Source organism: Zingiber officinale, chromosome 1A (genome assembly GCF_018446385.1).
Source record: "Zingiber officinale cultivar Zhangliang chromosome 1A, Zo_v1.1, whole genome shotgun sequence".
NCBI lineage: Eukaryota > Viridiplantae > Streptophyta > Magnoliopsida > Zingiberales > Zingiberaceae > Zingiber > Zingiber officinale.
Genome location: NC_055987.1, coordinates 132,827,047 through 132,852,822, shown reverse-complemented (window position 1 = coordinate 132,852,822; position 25,776 = coordinate 132,827,047). Strand labels below are relative to the sequence as shown.

Sequence of the window (25,776 nt, the reverse complement as noted above, 5' to 3'; positions counted from 1 at the left end):
TTTAGTCTTTGACCACATGAATCAGGACTTGAAGAAGAAGGTTGAGGAGTTAGAATCTGCTCGAGTACCCCAATCACAAGAGGCTTAGAAAGAGGTAGCCAAGCTGGAAGAAGAAGTGGTGGCCTGGGCGGAATGACTGGTGTAGACCGAGAGGGCCCTTTTGGAGGAGAGACAGAAGGTGACCAACCAGTCCGCGACTTTGCAGAAAGTACAATCCACCCAACAAACTTACGAGTTATGGCTCAAATCTGAGAGAACTAGGAGGCAGAGGACTATGGCCGACCTGGACAAGAAAACAAACGAAGCCAAAACCCTCACTGTGAAGTTGAAAGAGGCTAGTAGCTAAATCTATGAGTTGGTAGGGAAACAACCGAGTTGGTGGCCAAGGATATTTTGCTTGAAAATACCAAAAGGACTTGGCCACTCAGAAAGCTGAGTTGGAAGCTGGGAGTGCCAAGCTAGAAGTCACAAAAGTCGAGCTAATATCTTATAAGACTGAAGAAGAAGGGAGGTTGGAGGCAACTAGACTTGACTATTTCCGCTCTCCTGACTTTGGCTGCCAAGTTATCAAAATGTTTTCTTATGGAGTTGATGAGGCCATTAAGCAATTAAGGGAGGCGGTATATTTGACGATGGATCTTCTTAAACAATTCATCGACCACCAAAAAATTTTGGATGATGTTCCTGACGATGCCTTCCCTGATCCCTCATAAGTTGTTTTTTGTACTTTGTTTTTTCCTACTTGTACAATGTTTTTTGTCAGACTAAGTGTTTGGCTGTCTTTTTTTTTAAGGACTAAGTAAACATTCTGCCTAGTAATGAATGGGTGTCGATTGGGTTGAGAGTGGGCAAGTGTGACCGAGCGGTGAGTGAGGTGGATGTCGTCAGAGCGACAGGTGAGGCGAGTGCCGAGCAGAGAGGCGAATGAGCGTGTGGGGATCACACTTATAACTTGGCCAAGAGGTGTAAGAGTTCGGGATTTTAACTTAGTCACAGACCAAGAGACTGGGATTGTGACTGACTGGAAGGTCATTAGAGCGTGTGGAGAACCACACCTATAACTCAGTCTTAAAGACTCGATAATCTAGGGATTTTAGCCGACTAGAAGGTTGTTCAAGTGTGTGGCAAACCATACTTATAACTTGGTAGAGGATCAAGTGTCTGGGAAATTTTTACTAGGGCATGTGGGAAACCACACTTATAACTCGGTTTTAGCAACTTGAGAGTCTGAGAATTTTATCCAACCGAATGGTCATCAAGTGTATGAGGACCACGCTTATAACTTGGTCAAGGACCAAGAGTTTGGAAGATTTTTGCTGGGGTGTATAGGAAACCACATGTATAACTCTATCTTAGCGACCCAAGAGTCTAGGGATTTTAGCTGATCGGAAGGTCGTTCAAGCATGTGGGGAACCACATTTATAGCTTGGTATAGGACCAAGAGTCTAGGAAATTTTTACTGGAGCGTGTGTGAAACCACATTATAACTCAGTCTTAGGGACTCAAGAGTCTAGGGATTTTACTTAACCGGAAGGTCATCTAGGCGTGTAGAAAACCACACTTATAACATGGTCAAGGACTAAGAGTTTGGAAAATTTTTATTGGCACATGTGAGAAAACACACTTATAACTTGGTCTTAGTGACTCGAGAGTTTGGGGATTTTATTCAATCGGATGGTTGTTCGGGTGCGTGGGTACCACGGTTATAACTTGGTTGAGGACTAAGAGTCTGGAAGATCTTTTACTACAAGGCCAAGCAAGCTTATTTTCATACTTTTCACTAAGAGATGGAAAAAGTACATTTTACAACCTACCAATCTCAAGCATTTTTGAAGAGTCTTCTTAGGCTTGGTACATCTGTAAATAATTTGCACTCCACAACCTATTCAGTCTTTTGCTATTTGTATCATGTAACGAGTATGCTCCTGATGTAAGATTTTACACTACTTTGAAGGATCCTCCCCATTGGGGTTCTAATTTATCGACATCTCTGACTGGCTTGATCATTTTCCAAACAAGATCACTCTCTTGACACTCGCCTGTCATAGTTTTGTCTCATTTTTGCTAATAGATAGTTACTCGTTGATGAGATCTAATTCGAGGAAGTGCTGATCGGCATTATTTTGATCATAGAGCAGTCGCCAAGTGGATTCTTCGCTGACCTCGATCGGAACTACTGCCTCACTACCATAGACTAAATGGAACGATGTCATTCCCATGCTTTTTCGAGGAGTAGTTCGGTAGACCCACAGTATGTCGGGGAGTTCTTCTACCCAATTTCCTCTCACATGGTCAAGTTTGGTTTTAAGCCCTCAAAAAGAATATCAAATCCCTCACACCATTCTTTGATCTTGCGTCCTTGGAATTGTCGTCCATTATCTCAGACCAGCTGGTAAGGAATCCCAAATCGACACAAGATGTTAACTCACAAAAAATTGATGACGGCCTACTCTGTGATCCTAGCTAGTGCTTCGGCTTCCACCTATTTGGAAAAATAATCTATTGCCACTAGTATAAATTTCTTCTGAGCAAGGCAATTGAGAAAGGACCCACGATGTCCATTTCCCATTGATCAAAGGAGCAAGAGACTATCAATGTCTTCAAGAATTTGGTCGGCTAGCGGGGTATGTTTTGATATTTTTGACGAGAAATACAGGTGGCCATCAATCGAGTGACATCGACCTACAAGGTGGACCAAAAATACCTTGCTAAGAGTACTTCACTTGCCAGTGTACGACCACCAACATGATTACCACAACAACCTTGATGAGCTTCTTGCAAGATATAGCTAACTTCATCAGGACTGAGGCATTTTAATAGTAGCTAAGAGAGTCCATTATAAAAGGTGATTGCCTATTAGAGTGAATCAGCCAACCCTTCTTTTAATATCCCAAGCATGTTCCATGTCGCTTAACAAAATTTCGTGTTGCAGATAAGAAATGATTTAAGCTCTCTAATCGATAGGCTATTCTTCATTAACCTCTAGGTCTATTTGCGCAATTAACAATGTTTGTGCCACAAATTTATCCTAAACCCAATTGGATAGGGAACGGACCATTTTGGTTAACTTGTTTATTTTCCGATTGTACGCTCGGATGATTTTTTATAGGGTGACATCCAAAAAGCCTTCTTTTAATTTTTTATAGGCTTCTATGTATATTTTGAGTCATTCACTATTGACTTCAAAATTTCCTGCCAGTTGTTGGGCTGCCAACTATGAGTTCGAGTGGATGACTATTCGAGTTGCTCACACATACTTTGTTGCTTGGAGTCCGACTAATAGAGCTTCGTATTCAACTTCATTATTAGATGTCTTGAGGTTTAGCTAGATGAACAATTGCATCACATCTTCTTTGGGGATATTAATAAGACTCTCACCCCACTTCCTTGCCGAGTCGAGGACCCATTCATATATATCTTCCAAGTACCTTCTGACTCTTGATTATGAACTTCTATTAGAAAGTCAGTTAAAGCTTGGGCTTTAATGGTTGTGCAAGGATAGTATTGTATGTCATATTTGCCTAGCTCCGTTGTCCACTTGATTACCCCCCTTGAAACTTCCGGGTTGATCAGTACTCTACCTAAGGTACTGAGGTGAGGACAATGATTGGGTGAGCGAGGAAATAAAGTCTCAGTCGACGGACGGTAAGGACTAACCCATAGATTAGTTTTTCGAGAGCTGTCACTCAGCACCTTTTAATAAAAGACTTAGAAAGTACACTAGCTTCTGTACATTGTTCTCCTCCTTAACTAATATTGATCCCACGATTTCTTGTGTTGTGGATAAGTAGAGTTATAACGACTCTTCGAGCTCAAATTTAGAGATGGAGGAGAGCCTTTCAAAGTATTCTTTTAGCTTAGCAAAGGCTTTGTTACAATCTTCATTCCATTGAAATTTGACCACTCAACGGTGTACTTTGAAGAAAGGCAGTGTCTGATCGGCTGACCGAGAGATGAATTTGGGCAATGCAATGATCTAACCAACTAGCCTTTGGGCTTCCTTGAGATTCTGCAGTGCAGCTATATTTTTGAGTGCTTGGACTTTTTCGGGATTGACCTCAATTCCCCACTTAGTAACTATGTATCCAAGGAAATGCCCTCGCTAGCTCTGAACAAGCATTTGCTTGGATTTAGCTTAAGCCCACACTCCCGTAGAGTATCGAAAGTTTCTTCTATGTCCGTAATTAAATCAGTCGATTGGACAAATTTTATGAGAATGTCATTTACATATACTTCAATGTTCCTTCCGATTTACTGCCTGAAGATTTTGTCCATGAGCCTTTGATAAGTCACTCCTGTATTTTTTAGTCTGAATGATATAACATTATAACAAAATGTATCATCGATAGTGATGAAGGTAACCTTTTCTTGGTCTTTCCGAGCGAGCGAAATTTAGTGATATCCTTGGTAGGCATCTAGCATGCAAATTAGCTCACTCCCGGCAGTGGAATCGACCATCAGAACAATGCGATGGAGTGGATAGCAGTCTTTAGGACATGCTTTGTTAAGGTCCTGGAAGTCGATATTGACCCGTCACTTATTATTGGGCTTAGCAACAAGTACCACATTGACCAACCAAGTCGGGAATTTTGGTTCGCACTGAAATCCCTCTTTCTCTGCTTCACTAGTTGAGTGCCAGGAGGTATGTGGAGCTTGTGTTTCGTCAAAGATGGGGAGATGTCTTTACACTCTTGTGATGACCAAGAAAAAATGTCCTTATTACGGGATAAGCACATCACCAACTCCCCTTTCAATTATGATGGCAGGTCAACTGCTATCCGTGTCATCTTCTCTTGCCAGTCGAGATGAATTTATACCTCCTCGATTCTCGAACCCCTCAGCCTGTCGGCTTGGGGTTTCTTGCTATATGACATGAACTCCAACCGGCTGGGTTCTCTGGATTTTGCATGCCTCTGTTCTGATCATATCCACGTAGCACTTTCGTGCTATGAGCTAGTCTCCTTTTACTTCTCTCACTTGGCCCTCTAATGCGAACTTTAATTTTTGGTAAAAGGTGGAGACGGTCGCTCGGAATTCATATAGCGCGGGCCTTTCCAAAATGATATTATAAGCTGAAGGGGTGTCCACTACAATGAAAATACTTCTTTGAGTCCTCATAAGTGTCTCAAATCTCAAGGAGATGACTAGTCTAATTTGTTCGAGCGGTTGTACCTCATTGCTCGTAATTCCATACAAGGCCATAGTCATGGGTTGCAATTCAAATTGGTGAATTTGGAAGCGGACTTGAAGAGAATATTGACGGAGCTTCATGTGTCCACGAAGGTACGCGCCATTTCAGAATTCGCAATAAATGCTTTGACGATCAGGGTGTCATAGTGGGGAAGCTCCACTCCTTTAAGATCTTGAGGTCCAAAGCTAATTGTGGGTCGTCAACCTGTTCCCGATTGGAGTTTACTGCATGGATTTCTAGTCGTCTTCCGTTGGCCTTTTGGGCTCTATTAGAATCTCCATCTGTAAATCCTCTTGAAATCATACCCACTCTCCTTACTGCCACATTACTTTGGTTTTTCTCCTATTTGGTCGGCGCTATCATTCGTCCTTCATATGAGGCAGAGGGATTATTGGAGGATAGGAGTACACCAGCTGTTTATATTGGGGTATGGTCTTGGCAGCCTGATTAATTGTGGAGCAACTTGGGGAGGTGGCTGTCCTTGCTCATCCTCTCGGTGACTATCTCGAGCGTATTGTTGACACCCTAGGTATTGTGCGTCTTGGTCCGGTTGTAAGTACAAAAAGTGGGGATCCACCGACATGGCTCGACAAAGGACGTATGCGCTGCTTCTACATGTTGCACAACCTTTCCTCATTGAGCCAGAGGTGGTTGAGCTAGGGGCGTGAGAACCAGTCGGTGCTCGCCGCGCGGTAAGGAGCCGGAGGAGTCTTCTGTTTGCCTTGAAAAAGAGGCACTGAATTGACCATTTCTTTTTTCCAAGAATTTTGAGCTTCTTCCATGTTGATATATTTACTTGCCCGACCTAACAAATTGTCAAAGTCTTTAGTAGGCTTCCTTGCCAAAGAATGAAAAAAAAATCCCTGTCCTGGAGCCCTTGTGAGAAAGAGCTTACTAGGATCTCCGAAGTAACTAAGGGAACATCCATAGTCACTTAGTCAAATCTCTTTATATAGGCCTTCAAGGACTCCTTCGCTCCCTACTTGAGAGTGAATAAACTTAAGTTAAAGATCTTGTGATACCTTCGGTTGTTGGCGAAGTGTTGGAGAAAAGCCCTTTTCAAGTCCTTGAAGCTAGTGATCGACTCGGCAGGGAGACTGTCGAACCACCTTTTTGTCAAGACGGAAGGGTTGTTAGGAACACTCGGCACTTGACGACATCAGTGTATTGATGTAGCAAAGCGCATTCCCAAATTTGAGGAGATGGTCCTCGAGATCTGTAGAGCCTCCATATTCGTTGATCGACAAAGGCCTAAAATGCTTAGGCAGACTATCTTTCAAGATTTCTTATGAGAAGGGCATTCCTAGTCGCTGGAACGAGCCGGCACCAACTTGGGCCTTGCCTCGTTTAGGGTCCCTAGGCAATGGATCTCTAGTTGAAGATTCTTGGGAGCGCTTGACTCCAAGGCAGCCTTCTGCGGGCATTCGGATAAATACCCGGGGAAATTCCATTGGTTGTTTAGCCTTAGACCCTCACTCAAAAGTAGGTAGTTTTGATGACATGGCAAGTGTAATGGGTGTTTTCGAAGGGGAGGGAACTGTTGCCTTTTGCTTTTGCGTCAGCGCCTATGCTTTAGCCAGCACAAGCAAGTCGAGATCTTCTTGCGACAAGGAGACAATCGCTCTTCCAGTGTCATCCATCTTCACATTTCAGCTCAGGTAGAGAGTTTCCTACAAATGATGAAAAGTTTGATCCCGTCTAGAAGCGATGAGAGATAGACCGCTGGTAACGTTGCGCGTAGATTGGCCGGCTCCAAGACCCCTGAGAAAAGAGGGAAGTCGTCAGTAAGCAGGCCAGGGGATCCCTGGCACAGCTACTCCGATGATCAAGTCAAAAATCGGTGGTGGTGCAAAAGCGAACAGTATGCAGAAGAAGAAGAAGAAGAAGAAGAAGTGTAAATAAACATGTCAACAGAGAGAGAACCCCCTTATAATGCCCATCACAATCTCTGCATTGATGAGATATTACCCTACAATCAGTCAATTTGTCGCTTCACCATGTTTATACCGCCTTCATCAATCTTAGCATGTAGGTGGTGTAAGTATTTGTACACACGTATAATCCTCTGGCAAACTCATGTGTTGTAGTAATGACTCTAATTGGACTTTTAGGCCATGTTGCCTCTTGGACTGCTAGTTAGGTAGGCTTTCGCATAGTCCAATTACTTATATGGCCTAATTGGGCCGTAACAATATCAAAGGTTATAGCAGCCCAGCAAGTCCTCATTGACTCTTCTAGAACTCCTTCCGAACGGCCTGGCTGACTGGAAGAGTGGGGACAGGGGCAAGAAAATCAAGCCAACTTGAGGAACATGTCCCATGACGAACCTATCCGATTAGCAAGGCCAACCACATCCGATCGATCAGGCCGACCGGGGGAGTGGGGACAGGGGCAAAAAAATCAAGCCAACTCGAGGAACGTGGCTCATGAGGAATTGATCTGATTGGCTAGGCTAATTGGACTTGAGGGAACTGGTCCTGAGTGAGTCCGACCTAAACCGGGAGTGGTACTATCCGATCGATAGGGACGATCGGGGTTGTGGATCTTATAGGCCAGCTGTTTGACTTTTTGACCTACCATGGACTTTGATCGTCACTTGCACATGCTAATTGACCCTAACATCGATTGACCCTTTCTTCAAGCATCACAATCTCACATATCGATCCATCAGCGCTTGCTGAAGATTCATATTTCATGCTATCATTGCCATGGCATGCAGTTTTTAATGCACGGTCCGTTCAGAATTTTCTCTTAATTAGACTTGAAATGGTAACTTCATATATTTAATATTCCAGTTTGCTGTTCCCATCCTCTTATTCAACAATGTAGTAAGTTTGGTAATTTGGATGGCAGAGTAAACACATTCCGTATCCACATCTTGAGGAACTTTGTTTGGTTGCCTTGATGCTTGACTTCTACCGCTCTTCTTTGTCAGAATTTTCAAGAACTCTTGTGCCTGAATTATTGCTGCCGATGGAGTGAGTGCGTCTCTACCTCAGGCCAGTCATTGCCGGATTTGGACCGCGAGGGTTGAATTCAAACCCCTCCCTGCAGACTGAAGAGTTCAATATTGTTCTTATCTGCTATTTTGAGGAGACAACACGTTAACAAAATCCTTTCATAAATTGAGTTCCTGAATTTTAGAATGTATCCATCTCATTTATAGTAATACTGAATCTGAGACTACCATTTCCGTTCTACAGAAATATTTTATTGACTGTCAAAATAAATGAGAAAATGTTTATGATGGGTGGCTCCTAAATTTAACATTACCTGCCTTATTAATTTAGAGAAATTTTTTTATAAATATATTATAATTGAAAATTAAATCATGGGTGTCTACTACCTAATAATAATTTGATGTATTTCCATTACACCTTCACCTGAGTGATAGGTCTCTGGGGTCATGGTGTCGTAGTAAAATATCTAAATTATATTCACGGTTCGAATCTTAACTACGGTATGTTTGTAAAAATTTTTCCTCTAAATAATGTACTTCCTTATTTATCTTGATGATCGATGAAAGGGTATAATCCTGAGTGATACGATTACGAGAATCGAGTGTTCTTATATTAGGTAGGCCCATGCCAAATTGAATTGAATTGAATTTATGAAAATGTTATGAAGAATAGAGAAGGAATTAAAGTCCTCAACATTTTTGATTAAATTTAATTTTTCATTTATTGAATATAACTGGCTCCAACCGTGGCCTTCCGTTTTCAGCTAATCAAAATCGGACTTCAATCATCCATACTCGGAATATACCCTTTTTTTATTTCATATTAATTACGACTAGTTAAGAAATTTAATAAATTAAAATAAAGTAATAGATTTGTTTAAATTTACAGGTGTGGACGTGAGGTGGCCTCAATCCCCCCTTCCTTCCTGCCATTATTAATTCAATTAAAAATGTATCTTTCTATTTAATTTTAGAAACATATCGACCCTTTCCTTGTATACATATAGGGTTAAAATTATGTCATGTGATGTTAAGTTTGGGTGGAACATACTCATCTTTTACTCCCATTGGATTGAAATTTCTTATCTTTTATTAAGGGCAAGAAAAATAAAATCCTATATAAACAAAACTCACCGACACAGAAATCTCATCATCAGTTTCACAGTCTAAACCACCAAAAAAAGAAAGCTCGTCACCATGAGAACCCTCTCCTTCTTCTTCTTCTTCTTCATCTCCTCTCAAGTTTTCGCTTCCGCCAAGTCCGTTAACCGTTTAGGCGGATGGAAGACCATCGTGGACACTCAAGATCCCAACGTGCAGAAGGTGGCCAAGTTTGCGGTGTCAGAGTACGCAAAGCAGCAGGGCCAGAGCTTCGAGCTCGTCGATGTAGTCGCTGCGCAGCGACAAGTGGTGGCGGGGTTCAATTACCGGTTACTCCTCGAGGCTAAAACCTCGACCGGAAAGGTCTCCAAGTACGGAGTGCTGGTGGATGAGTCACTGAAGGGCGACTTGAAGCTCGTTGCATTCGAACCCGTTCGGCCTTCTGCCTCCGCCAATGACTTTTCTACTCACAAGACAAATGAAGGAAGATGGGAGACGATCATAAACCTGCAGGACCCCGAGGTGAGAAAGGTCGCAGAGTTCGCAGTGTCGGAGTACGGAAAGCAACAGGGAGCGAGCTTCGAGCTCGTCGACATCTTCGCCGCACGGCGAAACGTGGTGGCCGGATTAATCAAGTACCAGCTCGTCCTGGACGTTAGGACCCCGAGCAAAAGCGTTTCCAGGTTCGGAGTGTTGGTGAATGAGTCATCGAAGGGTGATTTGGTCCTCGTTTCATTTGAAAAAACTAATTAATTGAGCCCTAGCTGGCTTGATTAATTAATTGACTAAAACCATAGTCATCTGGGATAGCTTGCCAATAAAATGCTGTCGTATAAATAAATAAATATTATTCAGTGCTACTCATACTATATGTATGGATGGCTTTGTTATTTCTCAATTGTTGTTTAATTTCATTCCAATTAAATCAAAATGGGTAAATTCTTTTAAAAGTTTCCATCACAATTTAAATTTTGCATGAGTCCCATGTTAAAAAGAACTTTTAACTCCTTCCCTATAAAATTTTATTTTCTTCAACTCCCTATATATAAATATATTTACTTAATTGTCCCTATTTTTTAGATATAAAGAATTTTAAAATGAGGTATAATTCCTTCTAAATTTAGCATATTTAAACTTGAGTTTTCTATAGTATGTTTTTTTTCCCTGTTTAATATAATTCTTTTTAAATTGAGTACTATTTTAAAAATTTTAATATATTTTTCATTAAATTGAGGACCATTTAAAGAGAATTTAACATATTTTTTTTATCCAATTGAACATTATTTAAAGAGTTGTGTTCAATTTGCTAAGAAAAAAAATACTAAATTCTGATATTTCTAATTACTATTTGTATTTGATGATGGCTTTGAATAATCAAATTGTGTGTGTGTTTATTAATATATGATCTTAAATTTTGTTATTATAAGTAAGTAATGTTTATTAATATATGATCTTAAATTTTGTTATTATAAGTAAGAGAAAATATTTATGTTTTCCTTCCAAAATATAAATAAGTATATTGAATTTTTAAAATAAAATAAAATAGATCAGGTGAATGACCAATTGAACATTTTTATTGGTCAGGATAAATTAAAAAATATTTATAAAGATCTATCTAAATGGTCAATTTTAGTATCCATAGTTAAATTTCGAAACTTAGATACTTCCTTCCTTATTAATTAATTAATTAATTAATTAATTATCTTTAACTTAGGCTGTCCTGTGACAGTTAAGTATTAGATTTTTTTTTATATTGTGTTGCATAGCATAAATTAATTTTAACAAACAACTTGTATTATAAGATTTTATGAAAAAAAATATTATAAAATCAATTTATTTAATGTTTATAATCGAAAAGTTCCATTTTAGTGTGTAGAAACTTGAAATATTTTTTTATAAAATGATTTGTAAATCAATTTGTAATATAAAAAATATGCAATATTGCAGAATAATAGACGTAGATTTAAGGCTAAAAAGCTCTTTTCCTGGCTAGAGGACAAAGTTTACGTGGCTGTCGCCTAAAATGGAAAGTACCTTCCTCCTGTGTGGAGCAGAACAGCAAATCCTCGCGCAAGCCCAGGCCTTTCAATTAAATGGCATCGTCCGACGCCCTTCCTCCCCCCATTCCCGACCGATCAGATGGCGGTAGACCAGGCAGCGACGAAGCCCGCCGGTGGAGATCCTCCCGCTGTGAAAGGCAGCGAAACTTCCGTTTCGCCGTCTCCTTCTCCGGCCACTAGATACTCCTCCCGTTACCTTCACTTCTGGCCTCCATCGCAGCGGACGCGAGATGCCGTGATCCATCGCCTGATCAACATCCTCTCCACCCCTTCCAGCCTCTCTAAACGTTACGGAGTCGTCCCCCAGGAGGAAGCCTCCTCCACTGTTCGCCTCATCGAGGAGGAAGCCTTCGGCGCTGCCTCCGCTGCGGGCGGCGGACTTGTCGCCTCCGTGGACGACGAGGAAGAGGTCCTACAGATCTACTCAAAAGAGGTCGGCGATCGCATGATAAAATTCGTCAAGGAGAGGGCTGCTTCCGGATCCTCTCTCTCCGCGGATGGGGAGGGCGCCTCTTCAATTCCGGCTCCCGGCGATTCCTCCCACTCGGACGCTAATGCTGTTACGGAAGCGTCATCTCTCAAATCAGAATCCCCACAAGCTTGAATCTGATCACTGGATGTTCTTTATTCACTGCATTACTCCTGCCTTTTTTTGATATTTGTTCAATTATCCTGACATTCGGGTCGGAATTCATAGTATGATTTTTTTCACTTCCTGTCATCGATGAAATTACGACCGTGAATTCCACTCTGCGTTCGGATAGTTAAACTCAAGATCACAATTTTTTTTTTGTCTAGTTGGATTGATCAAAATTATAAATGGCATCGTCTGGTTTTAGTTCTCTATAAAAGTATGTGCGGAGGAGGTGAAGATGGGTAAGCAAAGGGAAGTACGTTGTTTGGAGACAGTTCAGATCCTCTGAACCCCGTGTCCTCTGTTTGACAATTACATCTTAAAATATTATGACATTTTTAAGATGTGTACACTATCTTCTTGATGTGTAAGGCATCTTTAAGATGTAATCTGATCCGTTCAAACGATAAAAGGACAGAGGGACAAAAAAAATTATAAATAGAGGATCCAAACTCATTTGGGGAGGGGAGAGTAATTGTTATCCTTCCTTTATATATTTTTCTTATTTCGATCGAGATGAGACAGGATAGAATTTGAATTTGATTTTATCTTTCATCCATATCCGATCATCGGATATGGATTGTCTATCCCTAGATGTTTTTTTATTCTTTCCATTCGATCGTTATTATTTAATAAAAATATATTAAAATTAATATTATATTAAAAAATATAATTTAAAAATTAGATTTTATGTATATATATAATCGATATTAAGGTTAGATATTAATAGTCTTTCCATATTCTCTTTCAATCAGCTTGGTATATTAAGATTAGATATTAATAGTCTTCCCGTATTCTCTTTCAATCAGCTTGGTATTAAATTTTTCAGAAAATTATCATTAGGGCTGTAAATGAACCAAGCGTTCGTGAACAAGCTTGGTGTTTGGCTTGGTAAGAGCTTGTTTATGTTCGTTCAATATACACAAGATTGATTAAACAAAAAAGCTTGAACAGCTCGTTAAGCTAAACAAACAAGCTTGAACACATATGTGTTCAGCTCGTTAACGTTCGTGAACAACGTTCGTGAACAATGTTCGTGAACAATGTTCACGAACCATATTCATTAATAAAACTCTTTTCAATATGCTAAATAAATAATAAAATAAAATAAAATAAAATAAATAAATTTAAATTTCCAAGCTCAATAACCAATCAAATAACGAAAAGTTTCAAACAATCAAACAAGCTTGAATTGAAAGCTCGATAACATCCAAATGAACCAAGCTCGAACCAAGCTCAAGCCAAGCTTGAATTGAGAGCTTGATAACATCTAAACGAACCAAGCTCAAGCCAAGCTTCAAACAAGCTCAAGCTCATAAAAAATAAACCAAGCCAAGCTTGAACACTCATTTCAAAAGCTTGGTTCATTTTAAGCTCGGCTCGGCTCGGCTTGGTTACCTTATCAAACAAGCTTGAACACCCTAAAATTTAGCTCGGCTCGGCTCGTTTACAGCCCTAATTATCATCCCTCCACTCCAATTTAGAAGGTAAGAAAGTTATCCTTCTTTTTCATTCCATTAATGCTCATGAAACATACGGTAAAAGTTTAATATTGGTGTGGTGACATTTATAATAATGATTATATAATTATTATTCAATAATAGCATTTAAAAGTTTGACTTAATGAAAATTTTAAATTTATAATTTATATTTAGAGTATGGGTAATTTAAGAATTATGAAAATAATTGTCCCATAAAAAAAGGTTAATGACAAAGTTAAGCGGGATATCTAAGTCGGTCGATTGGACTGAGTACGGGCGAGCGGAACGGGTACTACAAAGTGAATGGTACTAGCTTAGGAGACAAATAAGTCGTCTCTCTCTGGCCAGGCAAAATTACCCTCCGACAACAAAGAAAGTTATGCAGCAGTTGGTCTCACTGACCGGGTTTCGTGTCCAGTCAGAGTGGGATAACCGACAACGGTCAGAAAAGCAAGGAAAAAGATAAGCTGGCAAGCCCTAAGGACACTACCGAGCGGGCTCCGATCAATTGCGCGCCCCCCTGCCAAATATCTTATCATATCTTTTTGGGAGTTTATGTCGCTGACAGTAGGACATGTCCAATAGATTAATAGTACTTTAGAAGCTTCCAGACTTTACATCAAAAGATTGCATGACTGCTTAAGGAATGATGTCACATATATTTTTTTTGACTTGTCTTTTCCTAGAATATTTGGGAAAATGTGCCTACGCTTTGAGATGCGTGCACAAATTCTATAGTGACACTATAAAAGGGGGTTCCCACCTACAAGGGGAGGTATGCGCAACTATTAAGATGTATACTAAAAGTCTAGTTTTTTGTATGAACATTTATTTTGAAGTAGAGTCACATTGGTCAAATGTCTGCATTTAGTTAAATGCAGTTGCCCATTTAATTTATATTATAAATAACATGATTTGTGGTGTCACACAGAAGATCATGTTATCAGTTCTTTATAAATTATAAATAGTAGCTCACAACCAAGATGGATTGGGACAAACCATTGGAATAGTTGTAGTGTAATTTGGTATTAATTTGTTTTGACTATAAAATTACACTAGTACACTATGTGTGTATTGAGCAGGACCATTTGAGGTTGTTTCTTTTTATATTGACTGCATAATATAACAGAATCTCTGTTATTATATATGTGCGTACTCTTAATCCTGATATAATAACAAGTACATATACTTAGTATTTATTTCTTTAATTTATCAATGGGTGAGATTTATTCGTTAAATCAATAGGCCCGATAAGTTGGGAAATGATATTATTTATATGGTGTGTTATTGATTATAGAATGAAACTATGTCCTAGTAATCTAGGTTGATGATGTCCCCTTGAGGAGCTTATAAGGATTGTCATGTAAACCCTGCAGGTGGACCTAGTCCGGCATGACAATGAAGTTGAGTGGTACTACTCTTGGAGCTAGATATTAATTAAGTGAGTTGTCAGTAACTCATTTAATTAGTGGGCATTCAATATCTTAAACACAAAGAGATTAATGCACTCATAATAAGAAGGAGTCCATAATTTAATTTGGGATTGGTGCGGTAGTTCAATAATAACTCTTTAGTGGTATGAGTTATTATTGATGAACTTGAGTTGGGTGTTCGGGTCGAACACAGGAAGCTCAAGTCATCAAAAGGTCAAAACCAATTTCTCCTTTAGACCCCTATTGTAGCCTCTTATTAAAAGCCTTTTTATCCACCCAAAGCCCAGCTTCTTACCCAAGCTAGGGGCCGACCAAGCCTTGCTTGGTGACCAAGCAAGGGGTAGACCACTAAAGAAATAAAAAGAGATATTTTAATTTTTCAAAATATTTCCTTTTATAGCAATCTACAAAGGATTAAAAGAAAATTTTAATTTTAAAATCTTTCCTTTTTTGAAGTCATCCACATGGTTTTAAAAGAGAATTTTAAATTTTAAAATCTTTCATTTTTTGTTGCCATCTATAATTGTTTAAAAAGAGAGATTTTAATTTTGATAAGACTTTCCTTTTTTGTAATCATGATTTAGAAGAAAAGTTTAATTTTAAAATATTTCCTTTTTACAGACATCTACAATGTTTAAAAGAAAGAAATTTTAATTTTTTAAACTTTCCTTTTGTAGCCATCACAACAAGAAATTTAAAAGAGAGAGATTTTAATTATTATTAAAATTTCCTTGTATGTCATGACCAAGGATTATAAAAAAGAGGTAGAGGGTGCCTTATGGGAACAACACATCTCCATATTTCTCTTGTTCCCTTAGGGCCGAAACTTAAGCTTTCCCTCTTTTCTTTTCCATATTTCTCCCTTTGTTTTCTTCTCTTAAGGCCGGCGGCACATCAAGCTCCATCTTCTTGTGGCCGGTTTGCTTGGAGGGGAAGAAGAAGAGAAGGAAGTTTCCTATTTTGACATTCCTTGGGTGGCCGAAACTTGTAGGCAAAGAAGAAGGTACGGGTGGATTTCATCTTGGTAGATCATCGCCCACACGACGTCCAAGAGAAGGAGAGGAATACAACAGAAGATTAAGAGGTTTTTAGCTGCAAAAAAGGTATAACTAATTATTTGTTTCTGTTGTATAATTAGTTTGTGTTCTTTGTATGGACCCTGAAATACTAACACAAGAGGCTATCGATTTTGTGTTTCGATTGTGGTCTCTATAGTTAAACCTAAGGTTACTGTAAGAAGTTTAAATATTCAATTTCTTTGAAAGGCTTTGTCTAGGGAGTGGTGGATAATCTCATACCTAAGAAGGCCGAGTGCCTCGTCATATTTAACCTGGAAGTCAATCTTTGAAATAGATATTTAATTTGTTGGTTGCTACTCGGAATATCGTCCTAATTCCTCTGTATAAAAATTTGTACAAGTATAGAACTATCCTAGCTACCCATGTGTTCTACTAAAGTTAAATTTGGGTTGCAAATGATGCTTAACATTAGGGAACGAAACTTAACATTCTTACTTCAAGTTCAACCAATGTGATCTTCCTAAGTTAAACTATATTACAGAAGTTGATCAAATATCTATTTCAAGGATCGACTTTCAGGTCAAACGTGGCGAGACACTAGACCTTCTTGGGTATGAGATCATCCACCACTGTCTAGACAAAGTCTTTCAAAGAAATCGGATATTTAAACTTCTCACAGTAAACTAGGTTTAACAATAGAGACTTCAATAGAAACACATTATCAAAACATGAAATCGAAACAAATATCGAAAACAAAAATGATAATTAAAATCGATAACCTCTTGTGTTTGGTTTTACAAGATCTATACAAAAGGATGCACTAGTTATGATGTAGAAACTTATAACTAGTTATACCTCTTGTATCTTATAGACCTCTTGATCTTCTATTGTATTCCTCTTATTATCTCGAACGTCGTGTGGGCGACGATCTACCAAGATGAGAATCCACCCAAGCTTCTTCTTCCTTCCAAGTTTTGGCCACCAACTTTCTCCAAGAGATGATGAAATTCGGTCACCAACTTTCCTCCAAGGGATGCTAGACAAGAGAACCTCCTTCTCTTCTTCTTCTCCTTCAAGCAACCGACCATTAATGGATCTCCACACCAATATGTCGCCGGCCACCAAGAGGGAAAACAAAGGAGAAGAGAGAAAGAGTAAGGACCGACCACCACCAAGGAAGAGAGAAGAGGAATAGAAGATATATTATTGGGTGAGGCACCCTCTCCTTCTCTTTTATATTCCTTGGTTTTGGTAAAAAATGAAAGTTTTGTAACAAAAAAATAAAACTTCCTTTCTTATCTATGGCATGGCCAACCACATGCTAATTCTCCAAGCAATGAAAGATTTTAAACAAAATTAAAATCTCTCTTTTAAAATCCCTTTTGTGGATAGTTATAAAAGGAATGTTTTATAAATTAAAATCTCTCTCTTTTAAATCTTTTTATGGATATCTATAAAAGATAAGATTTAAAATAAAAACATGGTTTCATAAAGGAAAGTTTTATAACAAAAATTAAAATCTTTCTTTCACATTATAGATAACTACAAATAAGGAAAGATTTCAAATCTCTCTTTTATTCCTTTGTAGAAATTTATAAAAGGAAAGATTTTTAGGTGCAGCGGAGGCTAGCAAGAGGAGGGTGAATTACCTGAAAAATAAAAAGTATACCCTCCTCGGAATTTTCAACTCAAAATAAAAACAACTATAATAAGAATAAAACAAAAAGGAAATATAGATAAACCAGAGACTCGAGAGTTAACTTAGTTACAACCAAGAAGGTTGTTAATCCAGGACGATGAAAAACGCGTACTAAGAAAGTCTCCTTTACTCTAGGCGGAGAAGCCTTTTTACACACTGAGAAAGCTCACAAGCTGCTAGGAATTGATTACAGAGTTGAATACTGAATTCATTGATAATTCCTAGTTCCAGGGGCCTTTAAATAGCCTCTGGAAATTCTATCTTGGAGGTCCAAGGCACCTCTAACTGAGGTCCAAGGCGCCTCCATTGAGTGAGTGGATAAAACTTTATCCGCAACGCAGACAGTCAGTTTTGACCAGATGAAGGCGCCTTCATCAAGCCTTGAAGGCGCCTTCAAGCCATGATGAAGGCGCCTTGAGCAGTCTTGACCAGCTCAGTTACTTCTTTGCTTCAACTTCCGAAGCTCCATTCTTTTGGGTGATTCCGGCCAACCGGAATAGGGTTCACCTGAACTCAATTCCCGGCCTTCTCCTCGAGCAGACTTTCGTCCCGGCTTAACGTCCCTCGAACGTCGTGCACATTCTTCTCGCCCATTGGTGTACTCTTTCGCAGCTCTCTCGTCCTTCTGATGCACCGAGCCTGTCGGCTCTCTTCCCGTGCCATCCTTTTCGCTAGCTGCGTCTTCCGCTTGACTTCCTGCGCTCCTAAGCTCCTGCACACTCAAACACAGGGATCAAACACAAAGTAGAACCTAACCAACTTGGTTGATCATATCAAAACACCCACGGGGTCCACCAATCTCCCCCTTTTTGATGTGCATTAACCCAAGTTCAAGTTAGGATAAAAATAGACAAATAGTAACTAAACTAACATGTTAAGCATAAGTTTGCAATAAATAAAATTGCAACTACTTAATTAAGAGTTAAACAAAATTTTTCAAAAAAAATTCAAAAATATTTTTAAGATGTTAAAAAATTCTCTCCCCCTAAACTTGTTCTCTCCCCCTTTTATCATAACAAAAACGGGGTAAGAATATGATATTTTTTTTAAAAAAAATATTAAGCAAATTTTTAAGTTAGAAAAATTTCTAAGCAAGATGATTTTTTTTCAAAAATTTCTAAGTAAAAATGAATTTTTAGAATTTCTAAGTAAACTGAATTTTTAAAATTTTTTAAAATAATTTCTAAGTAAAAATGAATTTTTAGGATTTTCCAAAAATATTTGAAAAACTTTCAAAATATTATTTAATTCTAGTTTAATGCTTTTTCAGAAAGTTAATTAAACATTTGATTTCAATATTTCAGCTTCCAAGTCGTAACGAGGCACTAGGCCTTCTTGGTTATTCGAGCAATAACCACTTCCTTAGACAAAGCTTCACAAAGAAATTTTAAACATTTAATCTCTTTTCTGACAGCCTTAATTCAATAACAATTTTAATTTAGCATAGATTTTGGAACCCAATAGAGGTTCTTCCCAACAGGATTAATCAAAAATCTGGGGGTACATAAGTTTTAGGAATTTTCCTAAGTTGACCTTGATACTTTCTGATATACCAGTTTAATTTACCAAAAATTCTCAATTTAGATTTTTGTAAAACATTTGAACATGCAGCAGATTTCAACTTTTCAATTTCTAATTTTAATTTTGCATTCTCTAATTTCAAACATTCATTTTCCTTTTCTAATTTATCTAACTCTTTAGAAAGGGCTTTAATAAAGCGAAAAGACTGAGTCGGGGTTAGATTACGTACCTTACTTACTTGACTTGGTGATGCTCCCCCTTCACTGCAGCTTTCCTCTTCTGATGTTCCTCCCCCTTCATCTATGCTTATCTCTGAGCTTGACTCTTCTTCCAGTTGATGGTCAGCCATTAGCACTAACCCCGAGAAGGCTTCGATGTCTAATTCAGAAGAAGACGAATCTGACCAAGTGGCCTTCAGATTCTTTTGTTTGGAGGATTCTGGTTTCTTGTACTTTGTCTTTTCCTTCTCTTTCTCCTTTTTCTTTAATTTTGGCAGTCATCCTTGATGTGCCCTTCTTCGTTACAGTTGTAGCAACGGACTGTCCTTCTCTTTTGATGATGTTTACTTGACTGTGATCTAAATTTGTTAGATTTAAAAAACTTATTAAATCGTCTTACCATTAATGCAGCTTCGGATTCGTCGATTGAGGCTTCAGAGTCAGAACCGTTTATTCTTGCCTTTAGGGCAATGTTCTGACTAGTCTTCTATACTCCATTGGACTCTGCAACTCGAGATTCATGAAGTTCAAAAGTAGAAAACAAGTTTTCTAAAGTACTTACCTCGAAGTCCTTAGAGATGTAGTATGCATCTACTAAGGACGCTCACTCTGGAGTTCTGGGGAAGGCGTTGAGCACGTATCGGATCGAGTCTCAGTTCATTACTTCTTCTCCAAGGTTGCTTAGTTGTGTGATCAACTCCTTGATCCTCGCTTGGAGTTGCGCTACCTTCTCACCTTGGTTCATCCGGATATTCATAAACTGAGTCCGGAGGATGTCCCGTCTTGCCAGTTTTGCTTCAGATGTACCTTCGTGAAGCTCTAGGAATTTTTCCCAGAAGTTTTTCGCGGAGTCGTAGCTTCCGGTCTGACTCACCTCTTGTGGTGGCAGCACGCTAAGTAGGTGAAACTCTGCCTTTCCGTTGGCGACAAACTCGGCTTGCTCCTTCTTGCTCCACTGATGCTCTTCTTTGTCTTTCAGAACTTCAAAACCATATTTCATAGTTAGTAAAATATCGAAGTCGGTTTTAAAAAAATACCTCCATCCGGCGTTTCCACGTCGCGAAGTCTCCGTCGAACTTCGAGGGATGAATATTCGCTCCGGCCATCGTCTTGATCGTTGTGCTTCAGTCGGCGGTTAGTCCTTCTGAGGCGATCTGACTCTGATACCAATTGTAGGTGCAGTGGAGGTCGGCAAGAGGGGGGTGAATTGCCTGAAAAATAAAAAGTATATCCTCCTCAGAATTTTCATCTCGAAATAAAAGCAACTATAATAAGAATAAAACAAAAGGAAACAGAGATAAACCAGAGACTCGGGAGTTAACCTGGTTACAACCAAGAAGGTTGTTAATCCAGGACGATGAAAAGCGCGCACTAAGAAAGTCTCCTTTACTATAGGCGGAGAAGCCTTTTTACATACTGAGAAAGCTCACAAGCTGCTAGAAATTGATTACAGAGTTGAATACTGAATTCATTGATAATTCCTAGTTCCAGGGGCCTTTAAATAGCCTCTGAAAATTCTATCTTGGAGGTCCAAGGCGCCTCCATTGAGTGGGTGGATGAAACTTTATCCGCAGCGCAAACGGTCAGTTTTGACCAGATGAAGGTGCCTTCATCAAGCCTTGAAGGCGCCTTCAAGGTTAAGGCGGCTTGAGCAGTCTTGACCAGCTCAGTTACTTCTTTGCTTCAACTTCCGAAGCTCCGTTCTTTTGGGTGATTCTGGCCAACCGGAATAGGGCTCACTCGAACCCAATTCCCGGCCTTCTCCTCGAGCAGGCTTCCGTCCCCGCTTAACGTCCCTTGAACGCCGCGCATGTTCTTCTCGCCCACCGGTGTACTCTTCTGCAGCTCTCTCGTCCTTCGGACACACCAAGCCCGTCGGCTCCCTTCCCGTGTCGTCCTTTTCGTTAGCTGCGTCTTCCGCTCGACTTCTTGCGCTCCTAAGCTCCTACACACTCAGACACAAGGATCAAACACAAAGCAGGACCTAACCAACTTGGTTGATCACATCAAAACACTCACGGGGTCTAACAAGATTTTAAAATTTAAATTTCTCTTTTAAAACTAACATAAAAGGAAAGTTTTTAACAAAATAAAAACTCCCTTTTATTTTCTTTTATGACCAATCTAAATAAGGAAAATTTTATATTAAAATCATCCTTTTAAATCTTTTTTATGGATCTCTATAAAAAGAAAGATTTTATAACAAAAAAATTAAAACTTCTTTCTTAATCATGGTGTGGCCGACCCCTTGCTTGGGCACCAAGCAAGGCTTGGCCGACCATAGCTTGAGCTTCAAGCTTCGCTTGGGCTCCCAGCAATACTAAATAGCATAATAATAAAAATAAATAGTAAATAATTAAAATTTAATTTAATTTAATTTATTTAAGAAATTAATAATAATATAGTTAATAGTTAATAAAAAATAATTTTATATGATTATATAGATTTTTTAAAGATTTTTTTTAAAAAAAGTTAACATAATTTTTATTATATTTTATTATATTATATTTTAAAATATTTATATTTTTTAGAAAATGAATTTTATTTATTAAAATCTAAGTTCTGAGTTCTAAATTTCTATTAGCGTCCGTCTTCTCTCACGTCTCACGCGCCTAAACCCTAAACCGCCACTGCCGCCGCCTTCTTCTTCTTCTTCTCGCGATCTCGTGCCCGCCCCGTGAGTTGCCCGATCAGGCCACGCCGGAGCGCCTCCGACGTCGTTGTCAAATTCATCCGGAGGTAATCATTTCCAATCCGTTTCGTTCCGGCCGTTCCGATCTGTTCTTTTGCCGTTATAACGTCCGAGAACGGCGTTTTAAAGCAAGACACGTTGTTTACTGGAATTTTGGATACGCCGCCGGGCTGTGCACCGATGGGTGCCATACTAATCCGAGTTAGTATTTGAATGGTGGACTAGTAGAGATCGAATTGTTAGAGAATAATTCGTTGAGGAATAAAATTTTTAAAGGGGTGGTTCGGCTATCATATTACTTCCTTCATCCTGCCTGATTTCCTTCTCCGCCGGCCGGCCGGCCAAAATTTCTAAACTTCGAACACGAGAGAGCCAGAAGAACCCGTTACGTCGACATGGACGAGATGAACATGCGTGTGCGGCAAGAAAAGGTGCAGAAGTTCGAGGAGTTTGTTGATCGGCGCCTCAAGCCCAACCTCGTTGATGCCATCACTCTACGGTATTTTCTTTTTCTTTCTTTCTCAATTAAATTTCTAGCGTTGATTCCTGTTGATCCCTGTATTGGTTCTCATGTCCCTTTTTTTTTTCAGCGACAAGGTGATCGAAAAGCAGAAAGTTTTGTATCCTTTGCCATTCTATGTTATTTATTCAGGATAGTGGTTTGCGCTTATTATTATTGGTTTTACTTGACTATTTGGATCACAATAGCTCGGATTTGAAGAGGAATATTGTAAGCTTACAGAAGAATAATATGACATCTCTTCGTTCAATGGTTAATCTGGGTTCTGAAGTTTACGCCCAAGCAGAAGTGTAAATTTTTTACATTCTTGTTTTTACCTAAGTTACATTTCTTATAGGGTCCAGCTTGCAGTGTACTTGTCCTGTTTAGTTCATAACGGTTACAAACTACTTCAACACTAAATATTTTAGCTCTTCAACTTGACGAAGATTTGTTTGACAATCAGAATCTCACAAAGGAGTAGTTTCTAAAACTTCATCATAAAATCCTTTTTTTTTTGTCACAAGGGACACTAATTATTGATAGAATCCGGCTATAAATTGAGTTACTCAATATCACAAGCATTTTCCACTATTTTGAGGAGCATTGGCCGTTCAGAAGTCTATCTTGTCCTACACAAAAATAGTATCGGGGTTAGTTCAGTTATGGGATTATTGAGTAAGCTCAGTGTATTGTGTAAGATAGAATGGGAAACTGGCTATGTTTCCATCAAAAACAGATTGATGAAATGAATACTTATTATATAGCTTATTAATAATATGAAGATCCAGACTAGTTATCATGTTTTATTGAATTTTAAATAATTAAGGAGCTGTGATAAATCCAAATATTTCCCTTGTCGATATGTTTTCAAAGTTTACATTTTTTTTTTCTTCTGTTCGTTTTGCAGACCTGAAACACGCCACATATTTTTAGATATCGGGTTGGGTTTTCATGTGGAGTTCACTTTGCCAGAAGCACTAGAATTCATATCAGTGAGGGAGGCTAGGTTAGCCAAGTAAGTTACCTGTATCACTCAATTTGTTTCTCTTTTGCTTGCTATTTCTAATAATTCAAAAAACTTATGAACTAGGAGGAATTAAAAAAAAACAAAAGCAAAAACAAAACATGTTCATCTTATATATTTTTTTCAACCTCAAAGGCCAACTTTTTGTTTTTCTTTCATTTGGTTCACATTGATCATACTTTGTTCCAGGCCAAATATTTCATCTTGTAAGCTTGATGAAGGGTATCTATAAGTCAACATTCTATTTCTCTGAATGGCAGTTGACACTGTCATCAAACCTGAATGTCACCTGTTTTGGTGCATTACTATCTGCCTCCTGAAGCTTATTTCGATGGATGATGTAGTTCATCCTTATATTGCATCAGGATGCAACTTGCTTTTCTCATCTTGACAAAACCTGATTCTGACACGTTGAAAAATTTTCATGAACAAGTTTATACAAGTAGATCGACAAAAGAAAACAAGGCCTTGGTCTTTCCGTATAGGTTGACTTTATTTTTACTTCTATACGTTGACTTTATTTTTAACTGATAAGCATATCTTTGTTGTGTCTGAATTTGCTCAGGCAGATAGAGGAGCACACACACCTTATTGCAAACATCAAAGCACAAATTAAGTTGGTACGTATCTTTTATATCATGGTTTACCTTGTCATGTATTTAGTAATTTGATCTTCTTAAACTCTTCACCTAAAAGTTTGCTACTCTCGATTTGTGCTTGCATCTTCATTGGAAAGCATTTAAACCCATTTTTCAAAGTTTATTACAATATTGTTCGGTAATCCAGGTTTTAGTAAATATGCTCAGTTCAGTTGTGTATATATTCATGATAGTAATGAAGTTGAATTTTAGGTATGCGAAGGTATTCGAGAGCTGCTTCAGCTTCCACCCGCAGAATGATGTAAAATTTTGTACTGAGAGCTGTAACTTGTTTCTACTGTTGTGCTATTATATCCGTGGGATATGCTAGGAAATGGAGACAATTCTAATGAAGAAAAGGAAAAATTGCTGGATTTCTTCCTTCATTTGGTCGTCTGTCATCAGCTTGGAGTTTGCCCTCATGTTTCCTAAGGATTTTAGTTTATGCAGTGTATAAAAATAAAAATTGTGCATCGAGTCAAATGAGTAGAATTGAACGAGCGAAAGTCAAAATGATCAAATTATTATTATTTGATAAACTGAATGAATTTAGCAGGTAAATTAATATATTCATAAATTTAGAAGTTTAAGGATAAAAAGAGATAAATAATAAGGGATTTGTTTTTACAAATTTGAACACGTAAGCACCCTCCTGTCAATAAGCAATATCAAGACTTTATTGAGTCTTCAAGAAATAAAATTTACTAGCAATTTATAAACGAGGGCATCTAGATTCTAGAACATGAAATTTATATATCAATTTGTTTGATTTCTAAACCATGCTAAGTTGTGGAAATCCAAGTCCATTTTGGCAACTTGAAAGTCCACGTTAACTTATGACTTCCACAATATGCTTCTATCGTATTAGATTAAACGATAAATAATTCTATCGGCAAATGCAAAGAGAATAGCTTGCTTGTTCTTCCACCAAATTCCCAAGTTCTTGTACCTCTAATTCGATCAAAAGTGACAATTTGAGTCCTAAATCAATCCTGAGGAAGAAGACACATGGATCCCCATGATCACACCACCAGCAAGCCAGACAAACCCAACACATCCCAACTAGTCTCCAGCGCAAAGGTGATGTCTGAAGCCGCCAAGTCCGCCCTCCACCGCCGCGATATTGAAGAGATAGACAAGGCTAAAGTGGCCGGAGCAGCCGCCGACTTGCTCGGTGCTGCTTCTCAATATGCAAAGCTCGAAGAGAAGGGCTTGGGTAAGTACGTCGGGCAAGCTCAAGATTATCTCCATAAATATCAACCAGCATCAGACGATGGACGTGGATCCACTAATCAAGAAGAAGAGCAGTCGTCAAGTTCTCAAGCTCAAAATCGCTCGAAGGGAGGGTTTGGGAAGTACTTGAAGCTAGCTCAAGGCTTCTTGAAGAAGCTTTGAGCTAGAACTTGTACCTCTTTGTTTTCAGTTTAAATTTGAATGGGGGTTGTGGTGTGAATTCTCGTGTTGATTAGAAGAGTTAAATTAATGCTCTGTTTATTTAGAAAGATGAAACGAGAAGGGACATCTTATTATTATTTTTTGTTATAAATAAAATGTTCTCTTTATGTAACAAAAAATAAGGGAAGTTTTTTTTTAAAAAAAATAAT

The 25,776-nt window shown here is 38.6% G+C and overlaps 4 protein-coding genes across 4 annotated transcripts; all 4 read left to right on the top strand.

The window, feature by feature from the left end:
* The first annotated feature begins 9,347 nt into the window (after nucleotides 1-9,347).
* Nucleotides 9,348-10,004, top strand: LOC122003132 (putative cysteine proteinase inhibitor 7). Its single transcript, XM_042558531.1, has one exon. The coding sequence runs from the start codon at nucleotides 9,348-9,350 to the stop codon at nucleotides 10,002-10,004; it is 657 nt and encodes a 218-aa protein (XP_042414465.1).
* A 1,340-nt stretch (nucleotides 10,005-11,344) lies between these two features.
* LOC122010037 (MFP1 attachment factor 1-like) lies at nucleotides 11,345-12,105 on the top strand. Its single transcript, XM_042566407.1, has one exon. The coding sequence runs from the start codon at nucleotides 11,391-11,393 to the stop codon at nucleotides 11,913-11,915; it is 525 nt and encodes a 174-aa protein (XP_042422341.1). The 5' UTR covers nucleotides 11,345-11,390; the 3' UTR covers nucleotides 11,916-12,105.
* A 9,796-nt stretch (nucleotides 12,106-21,901) lies between these two features.
* On the top strand, nucleotides 21,902-24,558 carry LOC122033885 (protein UXT homolog). The gene is made up of 6 exons (XM_042593039.1): nucleotides 21,902-22,507; nucleotides 22,599-22,628; nucleotides 22,717-22,818; nucleotides 23,418-23,525; nucleotides 24,100-24,154; nucleotides 24,386-24,558. Exons 1-6 carry the CDS (start codon nucleotides 22,404-22,406, stop codon nucleotides 24,431-24,433), a joined length of 447 nt encoding a protein of 148 aa, XP_042448973.1. The 5' UTR covers nucleotides 21,902-22,403; the 3' UTR covers nucleotides 24,434-24,558.
* Nucleotides 24,559-24,839: 281 nt separating this feature from the next.
* Nucleotides 24,840-25,729, top strand: LOC122033894 (nodulin-related protein 1-like). The gene has a single exon (XM_042593047.1). It carries the CDS (start codon nucleotides 25,181-25,183, stop codon nucleotides 25,565-25,567), a length of 387 nt encoding a protein of 128 aa, XP_042448981.1. The 5' UTR covers nucleotides 24,840-25,180; the 3' UTR covers nucleotides 25,568-25,729.
* Nucleotides 25,730-25,776: the final 47 nt, after the last annotated feature.

What these genes read in the sequence shown, in the direction of transcription:
- LOC122003132 (XM_042558531.1), top strand. Translation starts at nt 9,348, where the DNA reads ATGAGAACCCTCTCCTTCTTCTTCTTCTTCTTCATCTCCTCTCAAGTT.
- LOC122010037 (XM_042566407.1), top strand. Translation starts at nt 11,391, where the DNA reads ATGGCGGTAGACCAGGCAGCGACGAAGCCCGCCGGTGGAGATCCTCCC.
- LOC122033885 (XM_042593039.1), top strand. Translation starts at nt 22,404, where the DNA reads ATGGACGAGATGAACATGCGTGTGCGGCAAGAAAAGGTGCAGAAGTTC. An exon ending in GTTTACGCCCAAGCAGAAGT is followed by an intron (nt 22,819 to 23,417) that starts GTAAATTTTTTA and finishes TTCGTTTTGCAG; the next exon opens with ACCTGAAACACGCCACATAT. An exon ending in TCAAAGCACAAATTAAGTTG is followed by an intron (nt 24,155 to 24,385) that starts GTACGTATCTTT and finishes GTTGAATTTTAG; the next exon opens with GTATGCGAAGGTATTCGAGA.
- LOC122033894 (XM_042593047.1), top strand. Translation starts at nt 25,181, where the DNA reads ATGGATCCCCATGATCACACCACCAGCAAGCCAGACAAACCCAACACA.